The sequence below is a fragment of the Podarcis tiliguerta genome (genome assembly GCF_965153285.1).
Source record: "Podarcis tiliguerta genome assembly, chromosome: 13".
Taxonomy (NCBI): domain Eukaryota; kingdom Metazoa; phylum Chordata; class Lepidosauria; order Squamata; family Lacertidae; genus Podarcis; species Podarcis tiliguerta.
Window position 1 is genome coordinate 24,356,525 of NC_139546.1, and position 17,252 is coordinate 24,373,776.

Here is a 17,252-nt window from a genome sequence, read left to right on the forward strand (position 1 = left end):
AAAGATAAGAAATGCTGCTTTTTATTCTTTGCGGAAGGAAAAGGAGTATTTGTGTTATTCCTTGCTTGAGTTACAATGATTGCCATTGTGTTGAAGCGACGATGCTCAAAAACCTAACACACAAGGATAATAAAAGTGCTCTAAAATGAAGTGGAAGTGGGGAGGAGGAGAGAAATTGTGATGAAACAATGAAAGACTTCTTAGGGCATTGCTACAATTTCTGAGTGAGATTCAATCATATACTGGCAAATTCAGGTGGAACCATGAAAGTTAATTGTGAGCTCTTGCACAAGGAACCCTCTTCCCCCAAAGATCAGTCTTTTTTCAGCTAGGAAAGTGACAGGGAATGCACTGGAAAGTGTGGGATGAGACTTGTTTGACGCAATGGCATCTAACTTCCCCACAAACAAATCAGAAGAAATATTCAATAAACAGTCAGCATCATCCAAACTCCCTGCAAACGGATCAGATCTAATGCTCAGCTGGAAGTGTCTCGTGCTTTTTTCCTCAACCATTCTCTGCCACTCTGATGTACACTTCTCTTTTCCCTACTATTCCCCTTGAGAATTTTTTTAATCTTACACCAGTCTTAAATAAGGGTCACCCCACCACTAGGTGGTTTCTAGGTGGTTTTTATGAACACAGAAAGGCTCTGGGTTTAAGTTGAGCACCATGGAGGCTGTGGCGTAGCTAGCTGCCCAGGTGCCTGGTGTGGCTTGCGTGTCCTGCAGCCAGACACAAGCCCCACACTGCTCAAAAAAGAAGCATGGAGCTTGCAGGCAGTCCGCCTGCCACCTCCCCCTCAGGAGAGACGCGTGGCTCAGGCATGCTGCAGTCCCCGCAGTGTGGCACCCAATGCCCCCTGCCTCACCTAGCTACCAGTGGTGTAGGAAGGGGGGGTGCGGGGGGTTCAGGAGTTATTTTTTCAAAAAAAGTGCCATGAGCCCATTTTTAAATACAGTGGTACCTCGAGATACAGACGCTTCAGGTTACAGACTCTGCTAACCCAGAAATAGTATCTCGGGTTAAGAACTTTACCTCAGGATGAAAACAGAAATTGCGTGCTGGTGGCCCGGCGGCAACAGGAGGCCCCATTGGCTAAAGTGGTGCTTCAGGTTAAGAACAGTTTCAGGTTAAGAATGGCCCTCCAGAATGGATTAAGTTCTTAACCTGAGGTACCACTGTATATATTTTAAAAACACATATTTTTGCCTTTTTGTCACTTGTGCCAAGGCAAACCCCACATTTTGAGAATCTCATCAACCCAAATGTCCCCTCCAGAGCTGGGAACGTGTTCCAAACCAGGAAATGCCATGAAGTTAAGAGTTTCAGCCGGTTGAGGATGTGACCCGAGGGTTTCTCGCTGAGGCACCCAGTTCCTTTGAAGCTGGCATTTAAGTTTTAATTTCCTTCTGCACCGGCTGGGGGGAAAGCATAGAGAGATAGACTGACTTCGTAGGAGTATATTAAAAGGGATTTGGGATGGAAGTTTATCATTACTTGGAAATAAACCCCAGGCTTCTGGGCCATTTCTATGAGCAAGGCTTGAGGTAATTAACTCAGTTTACAGTAGCTTTAGCCTCGGATGAGTCAACCAGCTAAACCATCTGCCTGGGCAGTAACTGTGTGCTAGCTTTGGGGGTTTCCAACAGACACTGTTGTCCTAATGAAGAAAGGTTAACAAACTGGTTGGTTGCACCTAAAACAATGGTGTGAACTCAGTTCTAATAAACAGAGGGCTTGTCCACACTTCTCTTTGCCCCATCGCTTCCCCTTGGGAGAAACCCATTCGTTACCACTGAATCAGAGCAAAGGTCCATTGAGTTTTCATTTGCTCTGATTAAGCAGTAAAGAGGGTTTTCCTCCCACAGACAGCGATGGGGCAAACTGCTTGGGCCCCTGCCTAGAAAGCATGGGGAAATAGGAAAACCTCTTGAATCAAAGCTTTCTAAGCACAGGACAAGCCACCACTGGTAGAAGGTGTAAGCAAGAAGCGAAATACGCTTTGTGTTAATCTGGCTTTTCAAAAAGTCTGGCAGGGAATTTGTGCAGATGGAAAATCTGCTTAAAAAACCCCTGCTGATTCTCCCCACCTGCGATTCCAAGCAACAAGCTATTTGCTAGACTTTCCTGTTCCTTTTCCAGCTGTAGACTCTTTCAACAGCGTCCTCAACATGGGTGTAAACACTGTCTTTACTATATCTTGGCAATATTGTTGTTGTTTTCTATTGTTACTTAAAACATATAATGAAAAAGTAATGGCTGAACATTTTCTCTGACAATTTCTCTTGTGCAATACAGCAAGTTCCTGGGGGTTGTTGTTGTTGTTGGCTGAATCAAATCTGTCCCCATTCATATTTGTCCAGCTTCATTACAAAGTGAGAAAAGACCAAAACGTCTTCCTAAGAAAAAGCATCTTTCAAGACTGGATTGTTCAAAAATTAGGTTTTATTTCTACTGAAAATGTTACCAGAATGCCAAAAAACCCAAAAAATCTTTAAAATGTCCACTTCAGCTTAGAAGGCTCTGGTACCATTGGACTATGGGAAACCAGATGTATAATTTCATCTAGTTCTCAAAATAAGGGCCACACCGGGGGGCCACCAGGGGGCACATTGGAACATGGCCGACAATAACATCTCTCCGACACACACGAGGTAATTACGAGGCTGATATGGGGAGTATGCAGCCTCCCTTACCCCCCCCAAGGAGATGGGGGGGGGGACTGCCTTGCCAGCTGTGTCCATAATTCACCCCCGGAATCAAAAGAAGGGGGTGTGGGCACTTGGCACGAAGCCCTCGAGTGAGCCCGGCTCTTCCTGACGCTGTCTCCAATTTGCGCACTGGTTTGCATTAGCTCAAAAGATATAATTGGAAAGATATAATTGGAAAGAAGCTAATGCACATACATCAAGTAAAGATCGGGAGTAAAGACTGCTGATTAATGGATCTCTGTGAGCGGAGCGACGGGCTGGACAAATAAATCAAGTGATGAATCACCATTAGAAGACTGGTATGTTGAAATGAAACGGAAAGGGGGGGGAGGAAAAAACTTTTCTTTTTTTTGCCTTATGTGAGTATTAATAACCCTCCCCTCCAGAAAGAAGAATCGTTGCAATTTATTAATCACAAGCAGGAGTTCAAGAACTGTGTGGAATGAATTATTGATCAAAGAGAGGACTGGTAGAAATATTGGGGAATGGAGGAAAGTTTTATGATGCAGTTTCAAATGGCGTCTCGCTAAGACAGGCTTGCCTAAGAAGGGGGAGGGGGAGGAGGACCAGGGTCATCGGAATGTGAATGGTTATCGGAATGTGATCTTGACCTGGCAGAGCCCCCTGAGATATGTTTGGCAAGCCTGGGGAAATCAACCGACAGACTGAGAGAAAGTTCTTTACGGAGGTGTGGAAATGGCGTCTGTCCTTTATGTGATATGATTTTTGGAGAGTGTAAAACCCACACAGAGGATGTTTGTTTTCAACCCGCTTGTGAAGATGATCAGAGATCGCAAAGAAAGGAATATATGATAACAACAAGAAGATGAGGAGAGTAACAAAGAGACTATCTGGACAGAACTGGATAGAACTGTTTAATTAAAGCAGCAACATGAGTGATGTTTGGACCCCTTTCGGAGCTTGAAGTATGGGTACCCCCAATAAAAATTTAAAAATCTGGCTGTATAATTTGGAACTAATGTGATTTGGAACTAATGTGATTTGATTGGCCTGTTAATAAAAATTATATTTAAAAAAATAGAGAGAGTTTGTAAGTAAACCATTTTTAACTTAAAAAAACAAAAAACAAAAACAAAATAAGGGCCACACCAGTGAACCCTAATTTCCTCCCATTCTAAAATATGTCTAAGTGAATGGAATAGCTGTTTATTCCTTGACTTTTGCCTTTCAGGTGGATGGGCAGCAGTGTTAGGAGGGTGGTGAGACTGGTGGAGCCCTCAACTTTCACTATTTAAACTCTTAGTGGTGTTGGGCCTGAAGTGCAGAAAGTAGGCGGTAAACTTAAGTATGGCAGACATTCCAATTTCATTAAGAGCAAACATTTGTCAGTACCACAAAGGACTCAGAAGATGTATAATCAGCAGCCCCTTTGGGCTATTATGCCAGTAGAGAGAATGAGATTTAATAACCAGAGTAATTAGCTAGCCCCAAATCCAGCAAGCAAATAAATAAGAGACACTTTTGAAGTCAAACATCGTTGGACAGGCAACACCCTTCTCGAGAAGTACCACAAGAAAAATGTTGACTGGATGTTTGTCGAGTGAGAAAATGGAGAACCAAAAAACGCAGCGAACCAGCAAGGCTAAAGCTAAGGTTGGGACTGAAATGGGAAATAATGCAGTCCCACTCAAGGTGGGGTGGGGGGCTTCTTTGAGAGGACATTGGCTAATGCCATAGCAACTTATTATACCCCCCCCACAACCCAGCAAAATGAATTTGCTTCACAAAATTATTTGCTGCACATATTGATGCTTAATATATACTGAAAAGTCACCAGATTGTTCAAAATTCCACTGACATTTGCATTTGCCAAAAGGCAATGATCCCACCTCCCCACCCCAGTTATAATAGCAGGCATCAATATTAAATTTCAGGCTGTAAAATGTAGAGCCTCTGTATTGTTATATGGCCAGACTTAATTCAGAGCTATTACACTAAATTTAAGCCAGGGTTGTTGAGTGGTTAGAGCAGCATTAGCCAAACTAGAGACCTTTAGAGGTTTTGGACTAAATCTCCCAGCAGCCCTAAGCAACATGGATAATGGTCAGGGATGATGGATGTTACAGTCCAAAAAACCTGGAGGGCATCAGTTTAGGGAAGGCTGCTCTAACCAATCCACCACACTGGCTTAAATTTTGAGTAAAAAATTCACATTCAACCTTTGATTATTTGTGAATATTCATTCAGCATCTGAGTGATAATTTTCAGCTATATATTGAATTGGGAAACATAACCGTTTTCGTGCTTAAAATGGGTCATGTTTCAATTCTACTAGTGTTGTGTGCAGAATATCCTTAGATTTTGATTTTTCGGTGGAAAACAGAAATGTGCTACTTCCCTTCCCCCCATTCAGTGACATTGTTCCTTCTTAGCTACAGGAGCTTTGGTACCAGCCGCCCCCTCCCAGTCTCAGCTTCTTTCTGCTTCCTAAATGGGTCGTAAGAGTGACCCCCCCCCAGCAAAGCAGGAGTCCTTTGATGAATACAATGACGCAACGACGTGATATATGCAAATCATATCTGACTACAGAATAAAGTTACTGGGGCAAATCATGGAGGCTGAGAATGAGGACAATGCTTCTGGGAAATAGGTGAGCCCAGCCAATCAGGGATCACGGAATGAAGAGAGCGACACCACCAATACCACACAGTCAATCAAATTTGTCAACTTGATGACATCACTGAGGGCAGACGAAATCCGTTTCAAAGAAGATCAAGTCAGGCAGCTATTTCTCAAGAAGTGTCAATGTCGTTGGCGAAAAGGAGGCGCTTTTCAACACTCAATCAATCAAAGTTCGAAAACTGAGTTGTTTTGCCTCATCCTTAAATTGACGAGATTGCATTCCAGCTGTGGAGCAAAATTAGGCTGGCTCAGGAAAGCTGTGTTTTATCCTGTAGGCAAAAGAGGCTATTATGCACTGCTGTGCCACAATTTGTTTGCCAAGTGTGTCTCACAAACAACACAACATTTTACTCCTCGTTGGGTTTTTTCCCCCTCCCAAAGAGCTGCTGACACGCGCAGCATCTTCTTCAGATCCCATTATATCTTTGCCTTTGGGAGATCTGTGGCACAGATAATTACAGTATCCAATGCTACGAGTTTAGAAGGAAGGGGGGGGGGAACCACCTCACACACAAAGCAAGAAAGGAGCTCAACCAGTACTGGCGACACCCTCTGCAGAAAGTATAAATAGAGACCTGGTGGGGCCCGGAGCCTAGCAGTCTTACTTTACATCCAGCAGTGCCTCTTGCTTCCTGCTTAGCACTAGAGATCCTCCATCACCGTCACAATGAGCTGTAGCGCAAGGCACACCGTCTTAACAGCTGGAAGAAGCAGCAGTGGCAGCTGCAACCTTGGTGGTGGGAGGGTGGGGGTCTCCTCGGTCTCCTCTGGACGGTACACTTCCTGTGGGCTAGGCAACGGGAGAGCCAACTTCTCTGGCCGGAGCCATGTCGGAGGAGGCTCCACTTGTGCCTACGGAGCAGGAAGAAGCCAGTTCTCAAGCGGAAGTTGCAGCGGGGCCTTTGTTGGTGGCGGACATCTTGGGGGAAGTGCCGGCTCTCATGCTGGGAGCGTTGCTGCTAGGAGCGGTGCAGTTGGTGGCGCTGGTGGTGGGCATGCTGGCATGGTTGGTGGCATGGGTGGTGTGGTTGGAGGTGTTCCTGCTGGCATGGTTGGTGGCATGGGTGGTGTGGTTGGAGGCCCCCATCCTGGCATGGTTGGTGCCATGGGTGGCGTGGTTGGAGGCGTTCCTGCTGGCATGGTTGGTGGCATGGGTGGTCCTACAGTAGTTGGCGGAATGGTCAGCGAACCTTTCTGCGGAGGCATGTTCTCTAACCTTGATGGGAAAATGACCATGCAGAACCTCAACGACCGCCTGGCTAGTTACCTGGACAAAGTCCGGTGCTTGGAGGAGGAGAATGCGGAGCTGGAGTGTCGGATCCGGGAATTTTATGCCAAGCAAGGCCCGCTCTGTGAACCGAAGGACTACAGCCATTACCACCAACAAATTGAAGATTATAAGAACCAGGTAGGGTGCCAGTTGACAGCCAACTTTTAGTCATTCTTGCACGCTTTCCTTTGAACTGACTACAGACAGCAGGCCTTGGCTTAAGCTCAGATCTGAAATGGCAGTGGTGTGACGTCAATTCATGAAAGACGTGAAATTCTCTTAAGCTTGTTCTTGGAATTCCCAAACTCATTCAGTAGATACTCTGTTTCCTTAAAACTCAGTATTGCTATTTTTCAATGTTGAAAGGTTTGTTCAGATGTGTGATGTGGACTGTACAAAACTAGAACTGTGATCAGCAAGACTTAAAGAAAAAATCCTACAAGATGATTATCTTCATTTCATATTGGTGTACCACCTATGATGTTCCACTGCAATTTCTACTGCTATCATTCCAACTGTGTGGGAGCCTGTGTATAGTTTGGGTGGTTTGTGGTTGCATGGATGGCATTTTGCTAGGCCCACAGTGCAGTAGCAGACTGTGTGGTAGGGCATCAGTGCTTACCTGTCCTCCTGAAAGTGGAGTCGCTGCTGCTTATTTGGAAGGAGTGGAGGTGGGATGATGTGCCAGGGAAGTTGGCATGACACAAATGCACTGTCAGGAGTGTGGATTGGCTTTGTAGATGTGCTTCCATCACAGTGACCTCCCCACCGTGTCTCTCCTTTCCCTCCCCTTCCTGTCAATCAGCAGTAACTCATCTGTTGGGAGGTCAAGTGTGCACTGCTGCCTCACCATGCTGTCTGCTACTGCCATGTATACACGTAAACGGCGTACTATGTGGAAATGGCTTCTACAAGTAGGAATTTAAGTGGTCTCCATGCTTCTTGGCACCCCAGCCCAAAAGGAAGCAGAAGGGAGGGTTGTGGAGTGCTGGGAACGCTTAACATGTGCAAGGCTGGAGAGGGGGAGAATCCAGTGCTGACACAACTCCTGAAGAGAAAATGGCTACAAGGTATTAATTCCTACCCACTTGTGATCATGCTGGCTTGCTGACTTGTGGTTCACCTGTGTGTAGATATGGAACTGCTATGGATCAGTTGCATGCAATGTATAAAGACTGGCATGAAGATAGAGTAAGGCTGATAAACATCTGGTGTGGATTGATGCACTCTAAATCTTAATACTAGATCTTCACATGCAGGGGTGGTAACTGGTCTCTTGTTAACTTTTTCTGTACCCAGCTCATTTGTACAAGTGTGGAGAACAACAAACTCCTGCTGTGCATTGATAACAGCAAGCTGACTGCTGATGACTTCAGAACCAAGTGAGTACTTCTCAGTAAACAAGGGGGCATATGGAACAAATCTATGTGCGTTAGATGGGGTCCCATTGTTTGAGTGAGGGAATATTCTCAGTGGCTCAGGTTGTCTGCTGTTGGGACTGTCTGAAGATGGGGGTGTTTGTCCTTCCAGCCATCTAATTCCCTGTGGGAATACAGGGTGTTCCTCAGAACTGAATGCCATTTATGCTCTTGGGTGGGGAACCTTTGGCCCTTCAGAAGTTTCTGGGCTACAGGTCCCCTACCTCTTATTATTAGCTATTCTAGCTGGGACTGATGGGAGTTGGAGTCCATCAACTTGTGGAAGTCTACAGTTTCTCCATTCCAGCTATAAGACACATGAGGGGGACTGTGACATGTTTCCTGGGGCAGCAAAGCCAAGTCTTGACAATGTGATCAGCAAACAAAATCACCTTGTTTGTTGGATATTTACCTGCGTTTCCTCTTTCTATACTCCGTGGCATACAATCTCAAGTTGGAGATGCGCTTCCCACAATGTGGGAAAGCCTATCAGAGCTAGCAGCCCTCCTGAAGGGCTAGGCTGTAAGAGTGATGATCCCAGTTGGCCTTCCCTGCGGAGGGACCAAAAGAATAATCCAGCAACGAATAATGGAATTCTCATGCTCTGCTCTTTGCGGCTTAGGTATGAGACGGAATGCTGCCTCCGTCAGAATGTGGAGGCTGACATCAATGGCCTGCATCAAATCCTGGATCAGCTGACTGCCTGCAGGTCTGACCTGGAAGTGCAGTGTGAGAACTTGCAGGATGAGCTGTGTTGCCTGAAGAAGAACCATGAGGAGGTGAGGGACACCATCTTCTCCTTTAATGAAGTCAAAATGGAACATGTGGAATGATGCTTTCTTGATCCCAAGGGCATTTTTGAACAGGGCACAGCTTTATAAAATGAGTAGATTGGATCTAAGATGTGGATAGCTGAGTGCATTTACAGCCACTGAAGAAACTTTGATCTATTAAGTGGCAGAGCATCAGTCACTAGCAAAACTGCCCAGAGCAGGACTGGGCAAGCTATGACCCTTCAGTGGTTGTTACACTACAACTCCTATCATCCCCAGCTATCAGGACATGCTGACAGGGGCTGATGGGAGTTGGAGTCCAATGGAAACTGGAGGGCCACAGCCTGACCACCTCTGGCCTAGGGACTCTTCCTTTCACTTGCATAGTTAACATATCGCTAGAATGCAGGAGCCTTTTTATATTAAGGGGTATTCAGTCACATGCATTTTGAAGTGGCACAGCCCCAGAATGGCACTGCCAATCACTGTTGGTCCAGAGGATCCATCTTGTCTCCTTGAGACAGATCTGCTGCTTTGAGCCTTCATTGACTTCTATTATGATGATAGTTCTCATTAGAGAGTTCATTGGGGGTAGAATGGATAGTAGAAAATGGGAGGTGAGAATCTGCCATGGGGGTGGGCAGAGGTTTCATTTGGCTTGCAATCTTTTTTTTTGCAGGAAGTCACCTGCCTGAAGAGCCAGTCAACCGGCGATGTCAATGTGGAAGTCAATGCTTGCCCTGGACCGGATCTGAGGAAGATCCTGGAAGAGATGAGGTGCAAGTATGAGGCAATGATAGACGGCAACCGCAAGGAGGTCGAAGCATGGTATGGATCCAAGGTAAGCTGTACACCTCCAAGTCCATAATACATAAAGCAAAGGTACAACGGGGACTGTAAAAGAATTCAAGAAGAATTGAAAAGTGCAATGGATACAGTCAGTGGTTAATTCCAAATATTTCAAGCCTGCTTGGATGTCAACCTCTAGACATGGAGAAACTATTTACACCTATTTCTAGTTGCATATAGGCTGCTTGCTTAGTTACACATTGGGGGGAAATACTCTGAATATGCTCAGAGGCACTCTCATGATCTCTTACATTACTAGAGATATTATGCATCCTCTATAGACTGCTCCACCATATCATGTTGGTCAAGCAGGTCTACTCTTAAGGGAAGGTGCTTTTTGGACAAATAGCCAGCATGGGAATCTCTGTCCAGATCAGGAGTCTAATTCAGGGGTGGGGCTTAGGGATCTCTGCATCTGCAATTGATGCTGCCAAAAAGGATCCCATTCATTGGGACACTTCCATGAGTACTTTCCCCTTTGCATTGTCACATATTTAGAAGGAAGCCCCAGAGATACCCTCAGTGGGGAGAAACATAGGAAGCTGCTGTACACTTAGTCAGACCACCTGTCTTGTCTAGCTTAGCGCTGTCTAGCCTGACTGACAATAGCTCTTCCGAGACTTCAGGCTCTGAGATGTCAGGGATCACCTTTTGCGTGAAAAGCTGAGCTTCATCCTTTCCCTAATTCCACACATTACAGATCGAGGAGGTGAATCGTGATGTCTGCACCAGCAGCCAGGAGATCGAAGAAAGCAACAACAAGGTCACGGAACTGAGACGCCAACTGCAAGCCCTGGAGATCGACTATGATGCCCAGTGCAGCCTGGTAAAAGAGAGAGCAAGCGCTTCCCTTGGCATCGTTGGAGCTGCATGCTGTTGGGGTGGCAGGGAGAGATAAACTACAGCAGGCAGCAACATGCCTTCATGCAATGAACTGGCACAAGCCACGACTGGAGAAGGGCAATGAGAACAATGATGATGGGGAGCTGGTGTTCTCATCTCTGCTCTCCCCTCTTGGGTTTTACTCTAGACCAGCGGTTCTCAACCTGTGGGTCCCCAGATGTTGTTAGACTACAACTCCCATCAACCCTGAGCTCTGGCCTTGCTAGCTAGGGGTGATGGGAGTTGTAGTTCAACAACATCTGGGGACCCACAGGTTGAGAAAGGCTGCTCTAGACTCTAGTTTCAGAATTCCTGGAGAAGGCTTTAATCCACCTTCACCTGCTCTTCCTCCACCCCTCTCCTTGCCATTGTGCTTTAGTGGCTGAGATTGAACAGGGCAACCCGATGCAAGCTTGCATCTCTCTGTGCAAGGAAGTGTAGCCCCAACACTATGCTAATCATTGTGACATGCAGTGCATGTGGCTTTGCAAGCCCCAGTGATCAGCTGTGACATCAGGTGATGGACAGGTTGGCAACCAGTTTCCCATGCCTGGGGAAAACCATGTTCACAGCCCAGCTCACTTATGGATTTTTACTGACAGTGTAAATCCAATGAAAGAAAAAGAACATCTTTCAAGGGAATATTTCTGACGCTAGCCTGTGTCCCTCCCTCCTGCCTCCCTTTTGCCAACTATAGCCCCATTCATGCCATACATTTAAAGCACTATGATTCCACTCTATGTAAACAGCCATGGCTTCCCCCAAAGGATTCTGGGAGCTGTAGTTTGTTGTGAGTTCTGAGAATTGTTAGGAGACCGCGCCTCCCCATTCCCCTCGCATAGTTCCCCTCTCCTGTGAAGAGGGGTTGATAGTTAAAGCACTGTGGCAACTGCAGCTCTGGGAGGGGACTAGGGGTCTCTTAGCAACTCTCAGCACCTACAACAAACTACACTTCCCATAATTCTTAGGTGTGATATTGCTTTAAATGTATAGTGCAGATGGGGCCTAAAAGCAACATTCATTCATTCCACTTATATCTTTCGCCCCAATGAGCTGAAAATGGTGTACACAGTTACCCCCTCATTTAATCCCCACAACACCCTTGCTGAGTGAAATTAAACCCTTTTTATTTTGCATTAATTAACACAATGGTTATGCTTATCTTCCACAACTGTACTCCTGTTCTAAAAGAGAAATGGTGGGTTCTGTTTTGTTTCCCAGAGGGACACCCTGGAAGCCTCTCTGGCTGAAACGGAGCACCGCTACAACAACCACCTGGGCGAGCTTCAGGAGCGCATCTCCTGCCTGGAGCAGCAGCTGGCAGAGCTGCGCTCAGAAATGGAGTGCCAGAACCATGAATACATGGAGCTCCTGGATGTCAAAAGCCGGCTGGAGCAGGAGATCGCTACATACCGCTGCTTGCTGGAGGGCGGGCAGCATGATATAGTGTAAGTAGTGTGCAGAGACGTCAGTCACCTCCAGACCATCAATGTTTTGCTGGTAGGATTCAAGCGCCTACTGGAAATGTAGTTTCGTGCAGTTGAAGCTGATTAACGCAGCTTAACAAATGCACTTTTCCAAAAGGGACTTTTTAAAGGATGGGGGAGTAATTCAGGCCAGCGTGTGCTTAAAGACAAACCTACCCAATCCACACTTCTCAAAACTGAAACACTGGCATTTTCCAAAATTTGCACTTTGCTGATTTTGCAGTGCAATTCTTCAGTCGAGTAACAACAACAACAACAGCAACAACAATCTATTATTTATACCCTGCCCATCTGGCTGGTTTCCCCAGCCACTCTGGGCAGCTCCCAACATAATACAGTACTAAAAACACGATAAAACATCAAGCATAAAAAACTTCCCTAAACAGAGCTGCCTTCAGATGTCCTCTAAAAGTCAGGTAGTTGTCAAGGAAATAAACATCTGATGGGAGGGCATTCCACAGGGCGGGCGCCACTACCGAGAAGGCCCTCTGCCTGATTCCCTGTAACTTCACTTCTCGCAGTGAGGGAACTGCCAGAAGGCCCTCGGAGCTGGACTTCAGTGTCCGGGCTGAACGATCAGGGTGGAGATGCTCCTTCAGGTATACTGAGTAATGTCTATAGAAATGTGTGCTCTCTCTCACACACACAAAATGCTAAGTGCTTATTTTTATTAAAGCATCTAGTTCTTTTGGATGTGGGAACTCAAGAGTCAAATCCTTGCTCTGCTCTGAAGCAGTTTGGGTAATCTTGGGTGAGCCGTTCCTTCTTAAGTCAAACCCAACTCACTGGTTTTGTGTGTGTGTGAAGGCAAAAGCACTGCCCTAAACTCCTTGAAGGAACAGCAAGCACTTAATAAAGAGTTAAGCATTAATCCTCGCCACTTATAAGCTGATTAGTTTCAGGGCACCTATGTCACCTCTATGAGAAGGATCATACTAGGGTGTGGAACAGTTCACAGGTCCTCCTCTTTCGGCCCATCAATCTCTCCCCAGGCCCACTTTCCTTGGCTTCCTTTCTCCCACTGCTGAGCTTAATCTATAATAGGATGAATAGCATGCACTGCCCAATTATTTTCAGATTGCAGCTCAGCTGTGAGGAAGAGGGAGCATGACTAAGTCCGACTGCCATGCTGCCTTTGGAGAAAGGGATTAAAGGATCACACTCTTTTTCAATGGACAGTTTGCTATGCTTTCATGCCGCACAGTGAAAAAGGGACCTCATTTTTCACCGCACAGCGTGGTATCGATTAGGGTTGCTGCCTAATTATTGAATATAGGATTTAGCATCATGTATCCAAGTCATGGGAGGTAATAAGCTGCAATCAAGTCCATATGCTGCACAGTCCATTTTAGGACACGAATGTGCCCCTTCTCCAGGATACTCTTCAGATGCTAGATTTAATATCTTATTTGTTTCATAGATAGCCTGCGGTCCCCTTGACAAACTCAGAGTGCTTTGCATCAGGTTTCCAGGAAGTCTTTCATCCAGGCGACTTACATAATAGTTTCAGGACTGTGTCGCCTGTGGTCTTAAGACACATTTCGCCACCTCCTTGCTAAAGCTAAGCAGGTCTGAGTCTGGTCAGTGCCTGAATGGGGGACCCCTGAGGAGATACACACATACTGCCTTGGATTCTACAATGGAAAAAAGATAGAAAATACATGTAAGCAAGTTAATAAAAAAACACAAATAAGCTGTTCCCTAAGCATCAGATCTCCCATCAGATGTTGAGAAGTGGATGTTGAGAACTTTCATGGATGCTTTAGTGATGATTCTGGCATTGCAGGAGGTTGGACTAGATGACTCTCAGGGTCCCTTCCGATTCTACGATTCTAAGTGCAGGTGCAAGTGATTCTTACACCCACACAATCTTCTCCAGCTTATAAGGAAATATTCAGCTTAGATAGAACAGCAGCTGATGGCCAATGCACGGGGCTGGGGCCTCCCTGCTGCTGTATTTTGTCAGAACTGATTTGTAGCCTCGCTGATCAAGACTCTTCTTCTTTCTCTGCAGTGGTGGAGGGGGAGGAGCGGCTAGAGCCAGCAGCACTTCAGGTGGAAGATCTGGCGAAGCCCGGACATCCCACACTTATGTGACCCATTCCGCAGGTCATGCCCACCACGGGGGCCATTTACACCACTAGATTGCAGTAACGGAACGCATAAGGTAAGAAATGTCCCCCATTCTGTCCTAGCATTTGCAACCCCAACACCTATAAGGAAATGGGGGCGGGGGTGGGGGAACTCTGCAGCATTTGGTCCCTGTGTCATGTGCTGGCACAAAGGCGGTGCCTGGGGCAGAAGCAGGTCCTCCAAGAGCACTTAAATCAGGAGTGGGGAACCTGGCTGGGGGCCAATGGGGGTTAGAGTCCAACAACATCTGGAAGGCCGTTGATTCTGGATTGAGTTGAAATTCTGACTGAGGCTCAAGCAGATGGTGGTGTAAGAACAGGCCGAAGAGCAGAGCTATGATGTCTTGAGTATGTTTTATTATTTACGGCAAGTATGTAAAATGTCTTAAGCCCTGACTATGGGCTTGCAATTAAAAAAGTATGTCAAGGAAGGAAAAATGGATGGGAAGGAAAGAGGAAGATAAGCAAATTCAGGCCCAAAGCTGGTGAAGGGAGCCCTGGAGTCCCAATCTCACATATGCAGTTATAGAAACCTAGGAGCTGACATACTTGAACCACTGAGTGATAGTTTCTCAACTGACTGAGTCGCGTGGTTTCCTTAGAGTAACAATTCCTGGTCCACTGGATAATGTCTAGGATCTGCTCCTCTAAAGCCTAGTTTCCATATGCATTTTTTCCCATTTGCATTCAGAGTTATAAAAACACACTATCTCTAAATGGGCCAATCATTGTTTCGAGAGTTTTTGAGTTTCTGGGCTTTATAGAGCAGAGCCGTTTTTGAGAATAAGGGACTAGGAGAAGAAAATTATTCGAACTCGCACAACTACACCTTGAGCTTATTGCAAATCTGTGCAGTTATTTTATTTTCCAAGATAGTTATGTGTGTCTTAGAGATAGTGGTGATGGGGACATAGCAAGAACCACATGGGTGAACTGCCTGGTCACAGATGGGCATGCTATGAACTATTTTACAATACCTACAACTGGATAGTAATGGATCTCTGATTTGCTGAATGATGCAATAATCTAAAATGTCTTACGTGTACATGAACTTAAAATGTTTTCTGTTGAATGGAATGGTAATGGACAGCACCATTGATGCTTTTTTTGCCACAGTAATTCAATCTTGTTTTTCCTTATCTTTTCTAGAAAACTGCCAGAGAATGGGCAGAGAGCATGCTACCTGCAAGAAGTAGTTCATCCAAGCTGTTGTTGGTCCATCTGCCCAGCGGTATCCTTCAAAGCTGATCAGATGCCCTACTTCACTGTCTCCCATGCTACTTCCCCATTATTTTGCAGCATGCCATTTGCCCAGACTCTTGTTTCTCACCCATCATGCATCAGTGCCGTGGTTGGCAACCTGCTGACCACCGAAAACAAAAGAAGTCCAAAAAAATAAATAAACCCCTTGCTTTTCTCTTGATGCCACCCAAGGCCTCTGCGTACAAAATTGTTGTTGTTTTTCTTCTTATCCAAACATTTTTAAAAATCATATGGAGAATGCTGAGCCCTCCCCGCTAATATATTAAATTATCCACGGTGTGGAGAAAGTAGATGGGGAGGTGTTCTCTCTTCCTCATGACAGTGAAAGGTCAAGCTGAATGGGAGGGGAAACAACACCTTAGAGACTAACGAAATCATTACGGCAAGAGACTAACACAGTTAATGCTGTCTGGTGGGAGATTCAGGACACACAAAAGTACGTTCTTCACACAGTTCACAAAAGCTTCAGAATTTGCCACCACAGGATGTACTGATGGCCTCCAGCTTGGATGAATTAGACAAATTCATGGAAGATAAGACCATCCCTAGCTATTAGTCATGATGGGTATATGTTATTTCTACTATGGGGGGCAGGATGCTGCTGAATACAGTGTTGGGGGAAAGAGTGGGGAGAGGCTACTGTGCTCATGTCCTCCTTCTGGGCTTCCGAGAGTCATCTGGTTGGTCACTGCAAGAACAGAATGCTGAACTAGATAGGTAAGGTGTGGTGAACTTGTAGTCATCCATATGTTGCTGAACTACAACTCCCATCATCCCTACCCATTGGTCTTGTTGGCTAGGGCTTATGGGATTTGTAGCTCAGCAACATCAGGGGGGGAAGGTTCTCCACACCTGAGATAGCCCATTGGTCTGATCCAGCAATGCTCTTCTTACATTCTTAGACAACATATGCAGGCAGCAGTCACATTAAGTCACCATATTCTTCACATTCATCACTTGGACTAAAGTTATCGCTGTCTCAAATGGTACGAAGTCAAGTGTGTGTTTTTGAATGTGTATAAATAGGCATGCTTGTGTGTTAATGGAAGCATGTGTGTATGACTGCACAGGCATGTGTATGTCCGTCCCTGAGTGTAGGTGTGCTACAACAACACACTGCCCCTACATTAGCTGGTTCAGCTTCCAGCTGGAAGCAAGATAGACCTCCCAAAACAGATCAGGCAGACTTCAGAATTTCTAAGAGAGAGTGACTAATTGTCTCATTCCTCACTGAGAAGCTTATGAATTTTCCAAGCTCCCATGAGTGCTTCTTCTCATACAAGTATCAGGCACTCAGATTGAGATGTTCCTTTTCTTCCAAGGAAATCCTTCAATTTATCCTCCAGAAGAGCCTGGCTGGATCTCAGACATCTCGTCCAGCATGTGCACAACAATGATTTGATTGGAAGGGGCTTCCAGATTGACAGTTCAGGCTCTGTCTTAGTCATGCAAGCTCTCAGATATCTTTGCAAAATGTGTCAACAGTGCTACTTGGATGAAAGGTACTCGATCCTTCACAATAACTGAGCAATGGCTAGTTTATGAATACTCTGGAAGAGCCCTCACCCTACCATGTGATAAATACTGTCTTGTGAACCAACTCTCAGTATCCCTAAAAGAGGCATCTTGCTAGCTTCCAAGTTACGTTTAAGGAAGAGCTCATCAAAAGTGATCTCTTGAAATGCCAAGTAACCAGATTTCTTGTTTTTCTTCGGATGTCAACATATGCCCATTTTTGTTGTTGCCACATCTCCATCCTATCCATTTATGATACTTATACACCAAGAACAGAGAAGCTTCTCCAGGGCCCACATTGTGTCA

At 45.6% G+C, this 17,252-nt stretch overlaps 1 protein-coding gene across 2 annotated transcripts; it reads left to right on the top strand.

Moving 5' to 3' along the window:
- Window positions 1–5,968: 5,968 nt before the first annotated feature.
- On the top strand, window positions 5,969–15,596 carry LOC310661947 (keratin, type I cytoskeletal 19-like). 2 transcript variants are annotated; one of them, XM_083408667.1, is made up of 9 exons: window positions 5,969–6,346; window positions 6,392–6,765; window positions 7,927–8,009; window positions 8,668–8,824; window positions 9,498–9,659; window positions 10,368–10,493; window positions 11,771–11,997; window positions 14,051–14,203; window positions 15,318–15,596. In XM_083408667.1, the coding sequence occupies exons 1-8, from the start codon at window positions 6,025–6,027 to the stop codon at window positions 14,178–14,180; spliced, it is 1,581 nt and encodes a 526-aa protein (XP_083264793.1). In that variant the 5' UTR covers window positions 5,969–6,024; the 3' UTR covers window positions 14,181–14,203; window positions 15,318–15,596. The 2 variants fall into 2 exon arrangements, with proteins under 2 accessions (XP_083264793.1, XP_083264792.1); XM_083408666.1 differs by having other exon boundaries at window positions 5,969–6,765.
- Window positions 15,597–17,252: the final 1,656 nt, after the last annotated feature.